The 18,611-nt window shown below is 40.6% G+C and overlaps 1 protein-coding gene across 18 annotated transcripts in view; it reads left to right on the top strand.

Annotated features, from left to right (window-relative positions):
* The window catches only part of NRXN1 (neurexin 1), a 1,909,081-nt gene that overhangs the window by 1,136,445 nt on the left and 754,025 nt on the right, over positions 1-18,611 (top strand). For all 18 annotated transcript variants that reach the window (XM_073628543.1, XM_073628542.1, XM_073628557.1 and 15 more), the window contains one exon: positions 16,326-16,445. In XM_073628543.1, the coding sequence (XP_073484644.1) occupies positions 16,326-16,445 (120 nt within the window). The remainder of the gene's footprint in view (positions 1-16,325; positions 16,446-18,611) is intronic.

The raw sequence follows: 18,611 nt of genomic DNA, 5'->3' as shown, positions 1-18,611 counted from the left end.
ACTTCTGACAAGTTTTCCTGACACCAGGAAAACTTGGATAGAGACAAGTATTGGATAGAGACAAGTATTGGATAGAGACAAGTACACACTATGGAGGGATATGCTTCGTTCATATTTCATGTCTGAGGTTTTCAACCATTTTAAATCCCATATTGCCAAGTTTAGTCATCCCCTTTATTTTTAGTTGTCTGACAGCAACAAATATTACCACATTTATCAGAATGCATTACCAATATCACCCACACCAATGACATCTACAATTTTAGATTCTACACAGCCTTAAACTGTTACTAAGCCCAGGACCCTGCATTCACTATATCTGATCTCCCACAGTACACAAAACATGGAAATGCAATTATTTTTAATAAATATAAACTGCTAAATACCTATTCTGATCAGCGGCATATAGCAGTCTTGTGACTTCATTCAATGCCCTGGTTAAAGCTCATAGGAGGAATTTTCATTCTGCTCTGACTCTACTATGAGTCTGCATGTTGTCACCTGACACTCTGTCTGGAAAGTACTGATTGGTTCTGTGTCGATCACATGCACCCCCCCCCCAAAAAAAAAACAACTCTTTAGCAATACACACAGCATGTGCAGAGTGCCTCCTAGGGCTCTTTTCTACCAGGAGATGGATTGGGGACAGTGGAAGAAGGGGAAGATCAGAGAAGACAGGATCAAACAGCCTTTTTACACAATGCAGAGGATTAACCCCTTAGGTTCCACAGTGTATATAACAAACATGCTTTACTGCATATACAGACTGATTTTACTGTTGTGGGTTTGGTAACGCTTTAACCAAGGGTCATTTAGCAATTTCTTCCAGTTTGTCTCCCAGTCTTTGTTAGGTTGTTGTAAAAAACAGAACTACCCAAAATAAACCCCTGCAAACATAGACACTACATGCAGATAGCTAGTAGTAGTTTGTCTCCTTCAACTGGACTTGTTCTAAGGTAAGAGTATATATATAGTTCTATATATAGTTCTAATCACATTCAAGTGGACTTGTTCTATGATATTGAAGACATTTGGTAGCTTACCAGGCTGCCTCTTCAGGTCCAACTGAAGAAAATGTATCCTCAAATCTTCCTCCTTGTTACCACATGACCAGGCTTTTAAAATTCTTGCAGGGGCAGCTGCTGGGAGGTCAGTTCCCATTGACATAATCACACCCCCAGAACTACATCTCCCAAGATCCTTTCCTTTACATACAGTGGAGTTGATTTACTAAAGGCTGAATAGGCTGAATTTTCCCTTAGCTTAGTGAATGTTGCTGAAAATGTACTTTGCAAAGAATACCCAAAAACTTTCAAGGAAATTTAAAAAAAAAACATTTTGGCTTGCACATGATTGAATGTTTGAAGTCAGCAGAGCTTTACCTTATTCACTAAGCTAAGGAAAAATTCCCTTGCAAAGTGAAAATTCTCATGTAAGGTGAAAAGCCTATTTGCCTTTAGTAAATCAAACCAGAATGTGTGGTCGGGCTCTTGGGACCCAAGGCAGTCCCAGATAGCAAGGATAACTTGCCACAAATTTGTGGCAGTGTTGAATTGCAAGTCTGTTAACTTGCTGCACATTTTCACTGGCAAGTTGTAGACTTGCAGAGCACTTGAAGCACAAATTCTAGTTGACATTTTTTTAAATTTGTAGCAAATTTGCGTGGTAAGTCTTTAGCAAGAGCAAAGTTGCAGTGGTGAGGCTACAGCAAGAGCTCTGCAAGTCTACATCATGAAAATTCAGCCACAGTGCCCCCTGTGGTGGGATGACTATTGCACAACATAACTGAACCAGAACTTGGAGCAGACTTGCAGAATTTTTGCAAAGAAAGTTGATCTGGAGTCATGCAATGTGGACTTGCTGCAATTGTGCAACAAACTTGTGAAGCCTGGCAAGTCTAGCAATAGCTTAGCAAGTCATTTTCAAACTTGCAGCGCAATTGCTTGTTATCTGGGGTAGCACATGTGGTGGGACAAAGAGGGGTAAAGGATTTGGAGAGTTCTGTAGTCCACCATGAAGGGCTGATTTTGCTGGTTTGGATGGTTTTCATGTAGCAAGGAACTGGGTTGTTAGTCCCGGAAGGAAGTTAGGAACATTTTTTTTTTTTTGTGTGAATATTGTTCTTTATTGAAAATTTGTGAAGTACAATAGAAGTAGCAAAAGATACAATAATGCCATTCACTCATCAATAGTGGTAAAATGAATCCAATAAGGGAGGCATTATAGAATTCAAACCATAGGTGGATAGTGGGTAGGGAGTGGAATGGGAAAATACAAAGGTGGGGTAAGGTATATGGAGCAAGAGTTAGGAATGGAGGGTGGGAGTAAACAGAAGAAGGGGAAATCAGGAGTATGCATAAAGAGAAACTAAAGCTTGAGTAATATTGGTATCGATTAGCTTAACTAAACTTCATCATGAGCTTGCCTTATAGAGTAACATCAATCTAGGGAAGTACACCAACTATATGTGGGGTAATAATGGGAGCAATATTAGAAAAGAACAGTATTTCTGCTGTCCTTGAGCCAGCAGGCCCAGGTTTTCTGAGATATAAAAGTTCTACCCAGCAGTTGAGCAGACATTCTCTCAAAGTAGGCATGAGTGTTTAAAAGGTCTATCACTGAGAGAAGAGATGGAGCTTGAGTATTTTTCCATGCTTTGATTAAGGTATGTCTTGTCTGGCAGCAATTAAGACGTGTGCGGTGAAAATTTTTATCTGATAAGGCCATTTTTCTAGCCCTAAGCCAAAAAAGGCAGTCTCCGGCATTGGAGGTTGCGGCACCCCAGTGACGGAGGATATGAAAGCGGAAAGAACTTCCTTCCAGAACAGGATGATCTTTGGACAGTGCCACCATATGTGGCTGATAGATCCCACATGTTCACAATTTCTCCAGCATAATGGGTATTGGGTAGCAGATTTTCGACGGGCTAATATTTGTGGTGTAAGATACCACCTATGGAACCTTTTTTGTGTAGTTTACCAATGAGAGCTTCAATGGGATACTTTTCTAGGCCAATAGCAGGCTCTCTGCCATGGTTGTGTTGTAAACGATATCCCTAGATCTTGTTCCCATGCTATCATGGCAGGAAGTTTTTCAGGAAGCGCCTTAGTACATAGACAGGTATAAATCAGCGATATACCTCCTTTTCATGATCTTTCAGATGAGTAGAGGGAAGTTAGGAACATACATTATATTGTCAAAAGTATTGGGATGCCTGCCTTTACACGCACATGAACTTTAATGGCATCCCAGTCTTAGTCCGTAGTGTTCATTATTGAGTTGGCCCACCCTTTGCAACTATAACAGCTTCAACTCTTCTGGGAAGGATGTCCACAAGATTTAGGAGTGTGTCTATGGGAATGTTTGACCTTTGCCTCCAGAAGCACATTTGATGTGGACGAAAAGGCCTGGCTCGCAGTCTGCACTCTAATTCATCTCAAAGGTGCAGGCCAGTCAAGTTCCTCCACCCCAAACTCTACCCCATACATTCAAAATCAAGGGGATAACAGATAAGGAAAAGCTGTATAAATGTTATTACAGGTTTCCATTTCAGCTACGTTCTGTGAATAATCATCAATGACAGTGATGTGCATTTTATATTAACTCTATTTTAAACAGCTAAAGAAAGTAGACAAATGCCAAATGAACTCCATTCCACTCCCTACCCACTATCCACCCCAAACTCACTCATCCATGTCTTTATGGACCTTGCTTTGTGCACTGGTGTGAGGTTGTTTTTCAGGGGTTGGGCTTGGCCCCTTAGTTCTAGTGAAGGGAACTCTTAAGCAGTCAGCATACCAAGACATTTTGGACAATTTCATACTCCCAACTTTGAGGGAACAGTTTGGGGACGGCCCCTTCCTGTTCCAACATGACTGCGCACCAATGCACAAGGCAAGGTCCATAAATACATAGATGAGGGAGTTTGGGGTGGAGGAACTTGACTGGCCTGCACAGGGTCCTAACCTCAACCTGATAGAACACCTTTGGGATGAATTAGAGCGGAAAATGTGACCCAGGCCTTTTAATCTAACATTAGTGACTGACCCCACAAATGCACTTCTGGAAGAATGGCGAAACATTCCCATTCAACACACTCCTAAACCTTATGAACAGCCTTCCCAGAAGAGTTGAAGCTGTTTTACCTGCCAAGGGTGGGCCAATTCAATATTGAAACCTACGGACGAAGACTGGGATGCCATTAAAAATTGCCTTTATTAAATCAAACCAGAATGTGTGGTTATGGCTCTTGGGAGCCAAGGCAGTGGCATATGTGGTGGGACAGAGAGGGGTGAAGAATAGGCAGATCTTCTGTAGTCCACCATGCAGGGCTGATATTGCTGGTTTGGATGGTTTTCATGTAGCAAAGCACTGGGTTGTCAGTCACAGCAGGAAGTTAGGAACATATTTTAATTCCGGCAACTCACCAGAAAGTTTTCTGAACTTCCAGCACTTTTAAAGGGATATATAATAAGGGATATAACAAGAGGAAATGTGCATCTATTCCAGAGATGCTTCGACTATGTTCTTTATTTCAGTTTTGCCCGAGATACATTTTATACACAGCACAGAAAGGGAATTATCAGCTTCGAAATTTTTAGAAAAGTGTATTTAATAGAAAAAGAAATTTACATGAACCTTATCCCTTAATACCTGGTGAAAAGGCAAAGCTGAGATAAACTAGCTTACTACTGCTTCTCTGTTGGCAGCCAAATAAATGTTTTCGGATCAACTAATTTAGTTGCATTCATCAATATGCACTGTGCAATTTTAAAGGATGTAATGTGCCTTTTTGTGCAGAGAAAACACATTCACCCACACATTAACACTTCCTACACAGGGATCTATTAAAAGACATTCAAAATCAAGGGGATAACAGATCAGGAAAAGCTGTATAAATGTTATTACAGGTTTCCATTTCAGCTACGCTCTGCGAATTTCATCACTGACAGTGATGTGCATTTTATATTAGCTCCATTTTAAACAGCCAAAGAAAGTAGACAAATGCCAAATGAACTTGCCAGCTATATAAGTGAAGTGTTCTTGATGATGAGGTTGGTGCTGGTTTTAGTGTAGCCATCATGATGCTCGAAATGCAAGTATTGGTTTTAGAGATAAACAAACCTCTTATAATTGAATTCCATTCAGATATAATGAAACATGCAAATTATGCAGCTCTGTAATTATCAATACATACACAGAAATGTAAAAGTGCTAATACGTAGATGAATCAATACAAAACTGAATGTATATTGTAAATAAAGTAGTGAAAGGACCTGAATTTAACTTGTTATCTGCTTCTGGGAGTCCCTGCACAGCAGAGTTTAGAGAGGGGGGGGGGAGGGAGAAGCAGCTCAAGGGGCATGTGTGTTTTAGTGTAGGATACATATTGACAGGAGGAGAGAGTAGTGTGACGAAGATATGTGCACATCAGTATGCTGCTTCTCCATTCACTGTTCAGTCACAGCCCAGATAGCAAACAATTGTGCTGCAAGTTTGAAAATGACTTGCTAAGCTATCGCTAGACTTGCCAGGCTTCACAAGTTTGTTGCACAATTGCAGCAAGTCTGCATTACATGACTCCAGATCAACTTTCTTTGCAAATATTCTGCAAGTCTGCTGCAAGTTCTCGTTCAGTTATGTTGTGCAATAGTTATCCCACCACAGGGGGCACTGTGGCTGAATGTTCATGCTGTAGATCTGCAGAGCTCTTGCTGTAGACTCCCCACTGCAACTTTACTCTCGCTAGAGACTTGCCACACAAATTTGCTACATATTAGAAAAGTGTCAACTAGAACTTGTGCTTCAAGTGCTTTTCAAGTGTACAACTTGCCAGGGAAAATGTGCGGTAAATTAACAGACTTGCAATTCAACACTGCCACACATTTGTGGCAAGTTATCCTTGCTACCTGGGAGGGTTGGTGTAGGAGGGAGACCTGTAAGTGAAACTGCAACAGGGAAATCAGGCCCCTCCCCTTCCAGGCAGAGATATGCTGAGTTGTATAAATCTTACAACTGGATGTACAGAAATGTAAATTGTTTTGGTGGGTAAAGCATATACCCAGATAGCACGCAATTGAGCTGAAAGTTTGAAAATGACTTGCTCAACTATTGCTAGACTTGCCAGGCTTTACAAGTTTGTTGCACGATTGCATCAAGTCCGCATTGCATGACTCCAGATCAACTTTCTTTGCAAATATTCTGCAAGTCTGCAGCAAGTTCTGGTTCAGTTATGTTGTGCAATAGTCATCCCACCACAGGGGGCGCTGTGGCTGAACTTGCAGAGCTCTTGCTGTAGACTCACCACTGCAACTTTGCTCTTGCTAGACACTTGCCACGCAAATTTGCTACAAATTGGAAAAGTGTCAACTAGAACTTGTGCTTCAAGTGCTCTGCAAGTGTACAACTTGCCCGTGAAAATGTGCAGCAAGTTAACAGACTTACAATTCAACACTTCAACTTCAACAGACTTACAATTCAACATAAGGTATCCTTGCTGTCTGTGATACAACTGCAATCCTCTTTGCAGCTTGAAATCCAGATAATTTTTCCACTATGGTCTAATCAATTTATATACAGTATATATATGTGGTGCAAGGCTGAGGCCAACTTACACATCTTAACCACATAGACTAGGTATAGTTGAGCAGCAATTTTTCTAAGTACGGTATATATATGTACTGTGAATAAAAGAAACTCTTTTGTTTAAGGGTACATTTATATTACATTTTATGTTTATTTATGTATTTACTTTGTATGAACAATAGTCAAGTGTTTCGTCCTCTCTTTCCCATATATGCCCCCGCCATTGATCTCAGACCAGCCACTGTTGCTGGCTCTTGTGGTTTTGCACTTCTCTTTACTGAGCCGACAGGCCACACCATACTGCAGTCTCTGTAGGTCCCAGATGAGAAGCTGTGTCTGCTTTCAGGTTTTCAAATAGACAGAGTCTCCATTATGCCCTTTGAAGAAAATGCCATGCATATGCAGTATGTCACGGCCTGCCAGCTCACTGAGGTTGACCAATAAACTGCTGGAGAGCCTGCAGCCAGTGGAAGAGGTCATGAGCTGATCTGAGGTCCGTAGCCTGAGATATACTGTATATATAGATATATATAGATAGATAGATATATATCTATCTATATATATCTATCTATATATATCTATATATATATAGATATAGATATCTATATATATATAGGTATATATATATTTATATATATATAAATATATTTGGGAAGGTGAGTGGAAGGGGTCTTTGAAGGCTCAGGGGTGGGGGAGATAACCCAATATAATTAAAGGCTAGATTTAGGTAAGATTAAAGTTTAGGTTTAAGGTTAATATTAAATATTATATGGTCTTGTTAGCTTAAAAGTCATGGGGTAGACTGAAGTTAAAGTTAAAAAAAAAGTTGGTTTGCAAAATTAATTATTTAGGTAAGATTAAAGTTTGGCTGAGGGCTTAAAGGGGATTTCCAACTTCACAAGAAATATAGGAAACTCCTAATGTGCTGGCCAAAATTAATTATTTGGTGTGATAAATAATACATCTAATTGATAGTGGTGAAAAATAATGCATTGGAAATGCTGTCAGGTGTTAATCTCTTTCATCACTTCCAATATTTCATCAGAAATATTCTTCTGGGACTGCAGCCTCAACATCTACAGATGCTACAGTCTGCATCTATTGTAACGAGAAGAAACTGGTAGACTATTGTACCGTGTTAGCCATCGATGAATGGAGAAAGTTTGGAGTTTATGTAATTCCCTGTATTAGCTAAATTAAGTTATTAAAGATGAATGCTTTTGGGATAACCTAGATCCCTTTGTTGGATTTTATATATTAGCAACTCAAAAAGAAGCTTCATGTTTGGACTGTGAAGAAATTTGACTCAATAGATCTTTTTGACTCAAAAATCAGGAAGAGCCATTTGCTTTTGCCAATGCAGATTGATACCACCAACAGTTGTATTGATCAATGATGAGGTTAGGCTTGTCAGATCCTAGTCTGAACACACCTGAACTATCCTGCCAAGAAACTGTCACTGCACACCGCCAATCATAAGTGGCTGAGGCATTCCCCACCTGCAACCGCACATATGTCCATGCGACTGCAGGGGCCAGTAATGCCTCGGGCCGCTTATGATTGGCGGCGTGCAGTCACAGTTTCCTAGAAAGCTAGTTCAGGTGTGTTCAGACTAGGATTTGACACACCTAACCTCATCACTGATCAATACAACTGTAGGTGGTATCTGATGGCACTGCATCCTGAGAGCTGTAATTGTTTAGTAGCTGAGCATCCACACTTTCCATAACGCTACTTGATACATCTGTGCCTTCAAAATTTATCCATAAGTTCCACCGCTGATGCCCATCTTCTCAGTAAACATCACAGCTGTACAGGTGGGGTGGTTAATGTTTCAGCAATGCAAGGCATGTTCGGATCCTAGTCGTCCAAACACACCTAAACAGGTAAACAGGGAGAAACTATCACTGCACACCTTCAATCATAAGTGGCCGAGACATTCCCCACTCTGAAACTGCACGTTTGTACATGTGACTGTGGGGCCAATAATGCCTTGGCCACTTATGATTGGCAGTGTGCAGTGACAGCTTCTGGCATGATAGCTCAGGTGTGTTCGGACGAGGATCTGACATGCCTACTATAACCTCCTCACTGATCAATATAACTATTGGTGGGACTTGACCGGTTTTAGGAACACTGCCCCACACCATCCATTACCTTTCAGCTGCTACATTCAAGCTACTTTTATTCACTTTAAAATGTTGGCAGACTCCCTTACTCACATTTCCCACTTCCAGCAGGATGCTAAGAACACTAGACACACCTTATTAGGCAGCATACTGCTATGTAACATCTCAAACAGAGCAGGAACATCAAATGTCTATTTAATAAGAAGCCAAAGCTTCTCTTTATCCTCCACCAAGTCCCTGGATATCAGTTTAAGTTCTTTTTTTATACCTCAGCATCAATATAGAAAATAAAATGACAAGCATGCCTTGTGGACACTTCATTAAAAGAGAAGTAAGGATGTTTTTTTTTTTTTCCATAACTGATTGAAAAGGTCATTTGTGACCTTAATATGGGTTATGGTCTTAATTGAACCAGTCACTGTAAGAGGAAATTGGAGTGGGGGTAATCTGTGTTAAAAAGCGTGGAAAACACACTATCTAGTCAGGGTGCAACCATGCATTCAGTTTGCTAATGCATTCATTTCCAATCAAGAAAATAAGAAAAAAAATTTAATTCCTCTTCATTATGTATCATCAGCTCAATTAACCTTTATATTTGCAGTAAAAAAAAAAAAAAAAATACAGAGATTACAACTTTCTCATTTTGTCTTGATTTGAGATTTATGGCTCTTACTCATCATTGGTTTGCATTATGTTGCATTTGTTTATTTTGTTTAAAGTGGTTGTACTTGGTAGAAGCTTTTTATCTTGACATGTTTAAATGTTGGTTTAGTAAAGAATTGTAATAGGGAGTAAACAATTCTGTTACACTACATGGTTGCATGCTGTAGCAGGTAGCCACATGACTGAGGGCTTAAAGGGGATTTCCAACTTCATGACAAATGTAGGAAACTCCTAATGTGGTGGCCAATGCCAACTCACTGGCATTCTGAGCAAAAGCTGCTTGGAGTACGTCAAGCATCTCTGAGAGCTCCGGCAGTTTTTCAACTCTATTTTGCAAAACAGGTCAGTTGGCACGCAAATCAAAGAGTTGTCCTCAGATCAACTTTAACCAAATTTTATAGTAGTTCTTGAATAAGGAGAAAACCCGTTGCCGGAGAGCTTTTCCCTGTTACATAATACTGGCTAATCTCTGTTGCCTTGTCTAAAGTAGATTGAGCTCCAGGTCTGAACACACAACTCCCATTACTCCTCTTTTCTATTAAAAAATATCAAGCAGGGAAGGATACATACTTTGAGTTTGAAGTGAAGCTGAGGCCAGGCTATGGATATTCAATTGCATGTTTTAACAAGCAGTAAATAAAGGCTGGGTTCACACTAATGTGAATTGGATATGGGTTTTGTCCGCAACCAATGAAGCCGGTTCACACAGCTCCGGGATGGCTGCGGAGTGGTTTGCAGAAGAGTAGTGTGTGTCTTCTGGTCCGTTTAAGGTCCGAATCCAGCCAAATATTTGGGTCTGATTCCTCCCTGAAGCGGAGAACAGGGACGCCCCTGGACGCCTGCTGTGAGCTGCTCCGCACAACAGTGTGAACCCAGCCTTAAACTGCCTCCGATGTAGCTGCAGGCACTGTGGAGAAAGTCAACCTTTAAAACTGGCTTCTACTGATCATTATAGCTACAGGCACTGTGGAGAAAATCACTCTCAAACTTCATAGTAGAGGAATTGCAGCAGTTCAAGATATTTCCTCTGCAGCTCAGCTCACCCTACTCCCAGGAATGACTCAGCAGGCTATGGATATTCAATTGCGCATTTTAACAAGCAGTAAATGATCTCTAAAACAGGCTCCAATGTAGCTGCAGGCACTGTGGAGAAAGGCAACCTTTAAAACATCTTCTACTGATGATTGCAGCTACAGGCGCTGTCGGAAAAATCACTATCAAACTACATAGCAGAAGCATTGCATCAGTTTGAGATATTCACTCTGCAGCTCAGCTCACCATTCTCCTAGTAATGACCCAGCAGTCTATCAACCTTCTAATCTCTAGGGCTAGGTTCACAACTAACCATTGGGTAGCATTGTAGTAGCACACGGACATTAACACCTTACATTACTGTGTGCTGCATTAAGCAGCCTATTCAAATCGAATGGGCTGGCAGCACACCCTGATGACCAAAAAGAATGAACGGCAACCTTTTCTGGTGGTGCACCGCACTACAACACACCTTAGCAAACCTCTGCCAGCAAGGTGCATTGGGGCGTCATTCAAAAATGAATAGCAATGAATAGATGAATGAATAAATGAATAGCAATGCATTGCACCAATACAAGTAGTGTGCACGTTGCAGTAATGCAGTCATGTAATGCAGTTCGCACTGCCACAATTCAGTCATGTCAACCAAGTGTAATATAAAAGCAGAGTAGGACTTCTGTGAGCTGAACTACCAAACAGATAGACTTTCTGCTGCAAACTTTGAAGATGAATTGATCCACAGTGCCCGCAGCTGCAGTAGTCATGCTTGTTTTAAAACTAACATACTGATTGTTAAGAATATGTCAATATGTGAATGACCATAGCCTGGCCAGGGGTTCACTTTAATCACACTCTTGAGATAAATTCACAGATTTACATGCAAAAATAAGGCTTAGCCACCTGCATACATTGTTTTTTTTATATTTTTCCAGTACAACCTCTTTAAAAGCTTTGCATGCCATTTTCTAAATGTTTATTTCTCTTCTTTTAATGTTTGCTTGCTGCCATTTTATATTGCTTACTAACATTTTTATATTTTGCTTTCTTTGCTATTATTTTGCCTTCAAAAGTTGCATTGATGAAAGCTGACTTGCAAGGTAGACTGCACTGTGTGTTTAACCCAAGACTGAAACCCAATGCACATAATCAGTCCTGAATATGTCTGTGCATTTGTGCATTACAGTGTCTCCTCTTTTATGAGCGTTCTCCCTTTCTTCTTTTATAAAGCAGATGAAATAAACCTGCTCTAATTAGCATAGATTTTGCATAAGGGCTTTCAGTCTTGACGATGTGTGTATAGTGACTGCCTAATTGCTTTGATCATCCCTTTCTAATTTCTTATTTTACAATGATCTAGTTATGATTCTTTAGAGGTAGAGCAGAACTGTGTGTCCCTTTTATGTCACATTTGGGCATGCCAAAATATTAATACACTAGAAAACAAAATAAAACACATGGGATCGGGAGAGCATGCAATTCAGTACTTGCCAACATCCAGTAGAAGACTTTGTCATATCACCACTATTTCAAAAAGTTGTCATTTTTTTAAACTCAAATTTTATTTTTTTTAAATAAACGCTTTATTGTCTTATCATTGAAATTTGAAAATATATTTTTGATTTAGTATGCAGGGTGGAATAGCCTGGTAATTTTTGCTGATCTCTGTACCATCAGCCTTACATAATACAATTCATTGGACTTTTGCTTCCTACTTGCTTTGCTCAAAAATCAATACAATTATTATCTTAAAAAATATATATTTTATTATTTTTTTGTTTTTCTTTACTTTTTAAATTTTTTTTTTTAAAGTATTATTTATTTATTTTAATTTATTTTTTATAATTCTTTTTTTTTATATGCTTTCAATTTGTTGGAAGATATGGCCACAAATATGATAGTAAAAATTTAATTATAGTACAATTGTTTAATTACATAAAGATAGATGATATACTGAAAATGATATTCTTGGTGTTTGTTCTGAGCAGAGTATTATTGGATTGTTATTGCTATAGTGCCATATTTTTCAACAATAAAAAACTTATTAAAAGAAATAATTAGCTTAAAGGGGACCGGGCAGAGGACTCCAAACCGCCAGACAGTGCAGCTGGTGTAATCGGGCGGTGTGCCGGATGTGACGTCACCAACACGGAGCGATGTCGGGCTGACTCACCACAGCGAGGCCTGGGATGGAACGCAGATGCGATAGTAGAGCAGATGGAAGGCTCTCAGCAGGCTGTAGTAATGAAAACGCATTTCGGGCATGGCCCTTTACCAAATCAAAGTTGGTCCGACATCGCTCCCTTTTGGCGATGTCACATCCAGCACACCGCCCGACTACACCAGCTGCACCATGCGGCGGTTTGGAGACATCTGCCCAGTCCATTGGGGGCCTCTCTACATCACTGACCCTTACAGATTCAATCAGTGGTCTGTCATCCCTTCCATTGGGTGGATGCCTATGCAACATCTGGTGCTACACACCCTTTGGCCACCCCCAGCACCGGTATACCTGAGTAAGCTTGCCGAGGTTTGGGTGAGATTGAGGTTCATAATCAAGCATGATGCTTAACATTGATTGTCTGTCAGCCATATTTTACCTCTTTCCATTCTTGGAATCCTTTGACTTTGATTTCACAATAAATCTTTTAATCACAAACCATGGCATAGACATTTATATGACTTTTCCCGAAGTATGCCTTAAGTGGTTTGTAGCCATCATAACCCCCAGGCGCTGAATTAAGAGGAATCTTTTGTTGTTTGTTCTTTTGCACAACACCATCCCTGGTGTTTCGGTTCCCCTCTAGCTGCAGAGGGCTAACATTCATTACACAGACTGCCATATGTTGGTTCTCCAAACAGCACCTGAACCTTTTAGGAGTACATTTCGGGCTAGGGATATGCTGGGAACTTGCTACATGAGGCCAGTAGACATCAATGCTTTTACCCTAATCAATGTGCCCACTACAGAATGCTGAGGTCTGAGGGCCACACATCATATACCAGGGCCGCAGGTTGGGCACCAGGGCCCTAATGCAGATATTCCCTGGCACTAAAGCCAGGGGCCCAACATGACAGTCAGAAAACTTCTATTTTTGGAGAGAGGGAGAGAGCAGCAATGACAGCTTCTACTTATTGAAAGATTAAAATCCAAAAACAGTCGTATCTGAAGCATAGAGAACAGGGAAGAACAGCTAACGCGTTGCACATCATAAACAGCTGCTTAGTCATGATTATTTTTAATCCTCATGCTGTTAGCATTAGTAAATAGATGGAAAAGTATATTATTATTTACTGGTTTTATACTATTTTTTTTTTTACATTTCATCAGTTACTTCCTGGTTTCTTGCCTAGACAAATGATGTCATACACCCCAGAAGTCTTCAGGAGGGGAGGAGAGAAGGAAGGGTTTTCTCAGCTAAGCACACTCTTCTGCATGCATGCCTGAGCTAGGAGTAGATGGATTCCAGGAAGTAAATGCTACATGATTCATTTGCCCTTAGTGAAGATGGCCACAGCCAGAAATGCTAGGTTGGGGGGGGGGGGTTCAAAGTGATTTCTCAACAAAAAAAAGCATGGATGGGTGGGGGGGTTTGTTTTGAATATTAAAAAGGAACTCAATAGTGTTTTTAGTTTGTGGTGCTCAGATGCAGTGAAGATCTGCTTAAAGGGATTATTCACAGCAGCCCACATGCTAAAATGGTGCAGGCTGGTTTCCGTTGTATGGGGCGGTGCAATGCATTTTAATGACACATCACACTGTTTTCTTTTTTTTTTTACTTTATTGAAGTGTTACAAAATTACAATTCATTAAATTCTATACACTGCAGTGTTTCATATAGTTATATGAGGTGAGGTGCAGTGCAGCATATCTACATTTCTATGCAACCCACCTCAATGTAGATTTATGGTGGGAACAAGGCGCATAGACAACAATTTCTATGTACCCTTGTGTTCTGTGCAGATCAACATCACTCAACTGTACCAGAGCAACCAAACCCTTAAATAAAATTATACTATTGTTGTCATTTAAATGGGTTGTAAACCTTCAAGGTTTTTCACCTTAATGCACACTAACCCATCCATAGGATTGCCACCTGTCCGGGACTCACCTGGACAGTCCGGGTTTTAGATCCTGTGTCCAGATTTCAGTCCATCTGAAACCCGGACACATCAGTGGCAGCCCTGCAGCACCAGTCCTCCTATCCCCCTCTCCCCTTCTGCCAGCTTCCAGTGCTTTTAATTATATTGGTGGGGAGGGGGGCGCTTTAACTGGGGTACAGACTGGCCTGGGGGGAGATTATACTGGGTGACAGACTGACCAAGGAGGGATTATATTGGATGACAGACTGACCTAGGGGGATGTACTGAAGGACAGACTGACCAAGGAGGGATTTTCATATTGGATGACAGACTGACCTGGGGGGATGTACTGGGGGACAGACCGACCAAGGAGGGATTATACTGGGGTACAGACTGACCTGGGGGGGGACTGTACTGGGGGACAGACTAACCTTGTTTGATTTAACTACTCTCCTTAAGCTTCTCCCATTAATAACACAATTTGGCCACACCCACTGTTCATAACGGACACTACATGCGCTGCAATACTACTCTTATTGGGGCACTCAAAGGTGTCCCAGGTCTTTTACAATCCTATAGTGTAAACTGCAAAAAATATTTGCTGTGTACCACTAAAGTGTTTGGGTTTGGCTTGATGAAAAGGTGGCAACCCTACCCATCCATCCATATCTCCATGCTTTGAAAAACACCCCCTTGCATTTCTGGCCCTGGCCAATCTCGAGTAAGGGTAGATTATTCAAGTAACATTTACTTCCTGGAATCTATCTGCCCTTAGCTTAAAAATGCAGATATTGCTTTTACACCCAAACCACAAGTGTAAACAAGGCCCTAAAGTACCATTCAGCTTGGTAATGCTAAGCACAGTTCTCAATGGGAGTAATGACAGTCACTCCAAGCAAGCTGCTAGTAGGCTTCAGTAAGGTTCACCACTATGGGAAGCTTGTCAAAAGCCTGCAGAAGCCTGCTATCAGCTTATATAAAGTGACAATGAGTACTCCCTCAGAGATCTGTATTTAACATCCCCAAAATAGAGCTAAGGAGTTCTATAAAGTCTTCAGCAGAGCTGCTTGAACCTTGCCAAAAGCATTGCAAATACTTTCTGAACGTCCCTTGAAAAGTGTGGCAAAAAGCTTGCTGTACATACAACAAAGGAATACCCGTATGAACAAGGCAAATGTTCCGGTGATGGGCTGTCCCTCGGTTTCCTCACATCCAGTGCAGGGCTATGCACTGTGCATCAGGACCTTATACCACCAGAGCATGGGGAAGAATATGTGGTGGGGACAGACCTAGCAGTGTAGAGGATTGGGTAATTAAATATATTTTCCCAAAGACCTAAACGAGCAGTTAACCCCCGCAGAGCAGGTACAAAAAATAAACCTTCAGCCTTTACAACCGCTTAAGATGGGGGTGGGTGGGGTTAGAAACTTGGCATAACTGTGTGTTTTTACCACAACCCACCCTACCATGAGGGTAAACAAGGCTTTTTTTGTGCATCATTTCCTACAACTTGACAAGGTAGGAGCCTAATGTTTCATAGGAGTGTTGAGTTGTATATGTGAAAGGTGATGCAAACAGAGACAGCAGAGGCCTTCATTACTATATATATATATAAATATATAAATATATCGTGTTAACCCTTAGCAATATTTTTAAATATTGTTTATAATTTAATATTAGAATAATATATCCACTTTAAACATTTTTACATTTATTTTTTATACATTAAAGAATACGGGAGGAACAGGGATGTTGGCAACCACCGTGAACATGTGTTAAAAGCCCTTTGTCAAGTTTTTTATGGCAAAGTCCAATTTTTGTGTATGTTGCTTACAGGTCCAAGCACAACATGTCAAGAGGATTCCTGTGCGAATCAGGGTGTGTGCTTGCAACAATGGGACGGATTCAACTGTGACTGCAGCATGACCTCATTTAGCGGCACCTTGTGCAATGACCGTGAGTATTGTTGGCTGATTTTAAAAGCATCGGAGCTTTAGGCAGAATCCGAGCTAATGTCTAAGGCTTTGAGCTAAGATTGTGTTATGCAATAAATGAACGGCCTTACTAGTTGTTGCTTATTTTACATCAATAGCTATAACGCAGATTTAATAGAAGTCGGCTGTGGCATTTCCAAAGGAAGAAAAAAAACAACAAAAAAAACAATAAAGTACATTTTTTTGCATAGATGTAGAAAAAAATGAAAGCTTAATTGATCTCTGATAATGCTTAAATAATACTCTTATAAATGTATTTATCCTTTCTTTAAAGCTTAGCATTTTTCATTTAAAAGGTTATGAATATTATACCAGGAGATAATTGGCCAACCTTGTTCGTAGGCTTAGGCGTTCTAGGGATGACTTATTAAGAATATATTCCAATCAAATGATATCTCACTTGTCTGTGCTGTAGAATGTTTTTACTGTTCAAATTTTAACTTAATTTTAAAACCATATTTCCAGAACCATTTTCTATTTCCTTCGGGGCACATTAAAATTTGAAAGAGAAGGTGCTGAAGGAAAAATATTCACTTTATACAGACGTGACCTGACTCTTTTTCTAGATATTTTATACCGCACTCTTTAAATTAAAATGGTCTGGGACTATAAAATGTAAAACTGAGTAATTCTAGAAAGCCAAGAATAATACAATGTGCATGCTGCATGTATTTATGGTGTTTACAAAAAAAAAAATACAAAAGGTTTATTTATTACAACTGCATAAGAAAACATTTCCCGTAACGCAGAAGAAGGTGATGAACAGCAAAGGTAAGTGCACATCTTTTTTTAAATCTCAATTCTTTCTGGTGTTTCATGGTTTTGAGCAGCTGTGAGACTTGCAGAAACTGAACTAATAATAAGGTTTGGTGAGGAAGAAAGAACATGATATATGAGGCAGAGCATGGCATGTTTGCTGTGCGTCATGGGATCATCCTGGTGCTGGGATATAAGTACATCCAGAAAATGACTGTGCATTGGTATAGCCATGCCTGCTTTGTGTAGGAACAAATGCAAGGTTTCCAGAATTTTTTTTACTAATGTTAGTTTACTTTAAAGTTTAATTCCAGCCAAATCTTTTGCTTTAGCTTTGGATAGCGTAAAACCTGTTGGGGTTTCAGTGCTAAAATTAAAGCACAAGAATTTGGCAAGTGTATGGCTTGCCTTGGAAGCATACCTCCTAACTGTCCTGCATTCAAAAGTACATATCTAACTCCCCACCCAACCTTCTAGCACCTCTCCCCTCCCAAAGCATCCCTCCAGTACATATGTGACCCCACCTTCTAGTACAAGTCCTCTCCCCTCCCAAAGCATCCCTCCAGTACATATCTGACCCCACCTTATAGCACACGTCCTCTACCCTCCCAAAGTGCCCCTCCAGTACATATCTGACCCCCCTCCCACCTCCTAGTACAAGGCCTCTCCCCTCTCAAAGCATCCCCCCATTACATATCTGCCCCACCATCTTTGAGCACAACTCCTATCCCCAAACAAAGCACCCTTCAGTACATATCTGACCCCCCATTCCACCTTCTAACACAGGTCCTCTCCCCTCCCAAAGTGCCCCTCCAGTACATATCTGACCCCCCATCCCACCCTCTAGCACAAGTCCTCTCCCCTCCCAAAGTGCCCCTCCAGTACATATCTGACCCCCCATACCACCTTCTAGTACAAGTCCTCTTCCCTCACATAGCACCCCCCCAGAAAATATCTGACCCCCCATCTTCCAGCATAAGACAACAGAAAAAGGGGACAAGCACCTCTAAGTGCAGTATCTTTAGTACATTTATTAAAGACAGTAAAATATCCACTCACATGGTATAAGATGATAATAAGCATAGTGGATATACAGGGGATGTCCATGGGGCTCGTGTCCACTGAGATGTCAATTTAGACATTTGGACTTATTTATGGAGTTTTGGTTCAGAGATACTCACATCACCAAAGCGCATACTAATTTTGTTCTAGCATAAGACCTCTACCCTCCCAAAGTGCTCCCACAGTACATATCTGACCCCCCCACCCCACCTTCTAACACAAGTCCTCTCCCCTCACAAATTGTCACCCCCAGCACATATTCAAAGCCTGGGTTTTGTTTACCCATGCCCCTTAAGCCCTTCCCATTGCA

This window comes from Aquarana catesbeiana, linkage group LG04 (assembly GCF_042186555.1).
Source record: "Aquarana catesbeiana isolate 2022-GZ linkage group LG04, ASM4218655v1, whole genome shotgun sequence".
Classification (NCBI taxonomy): Eukaryota; Metazoa; Chordata; class Amphibia; order Anura; family Ranidae; genus Aquarana; species Aquarana catesbeiana.
This window is presented reverse-complemented; position numbering and strand designations above follow the sequence as displayed.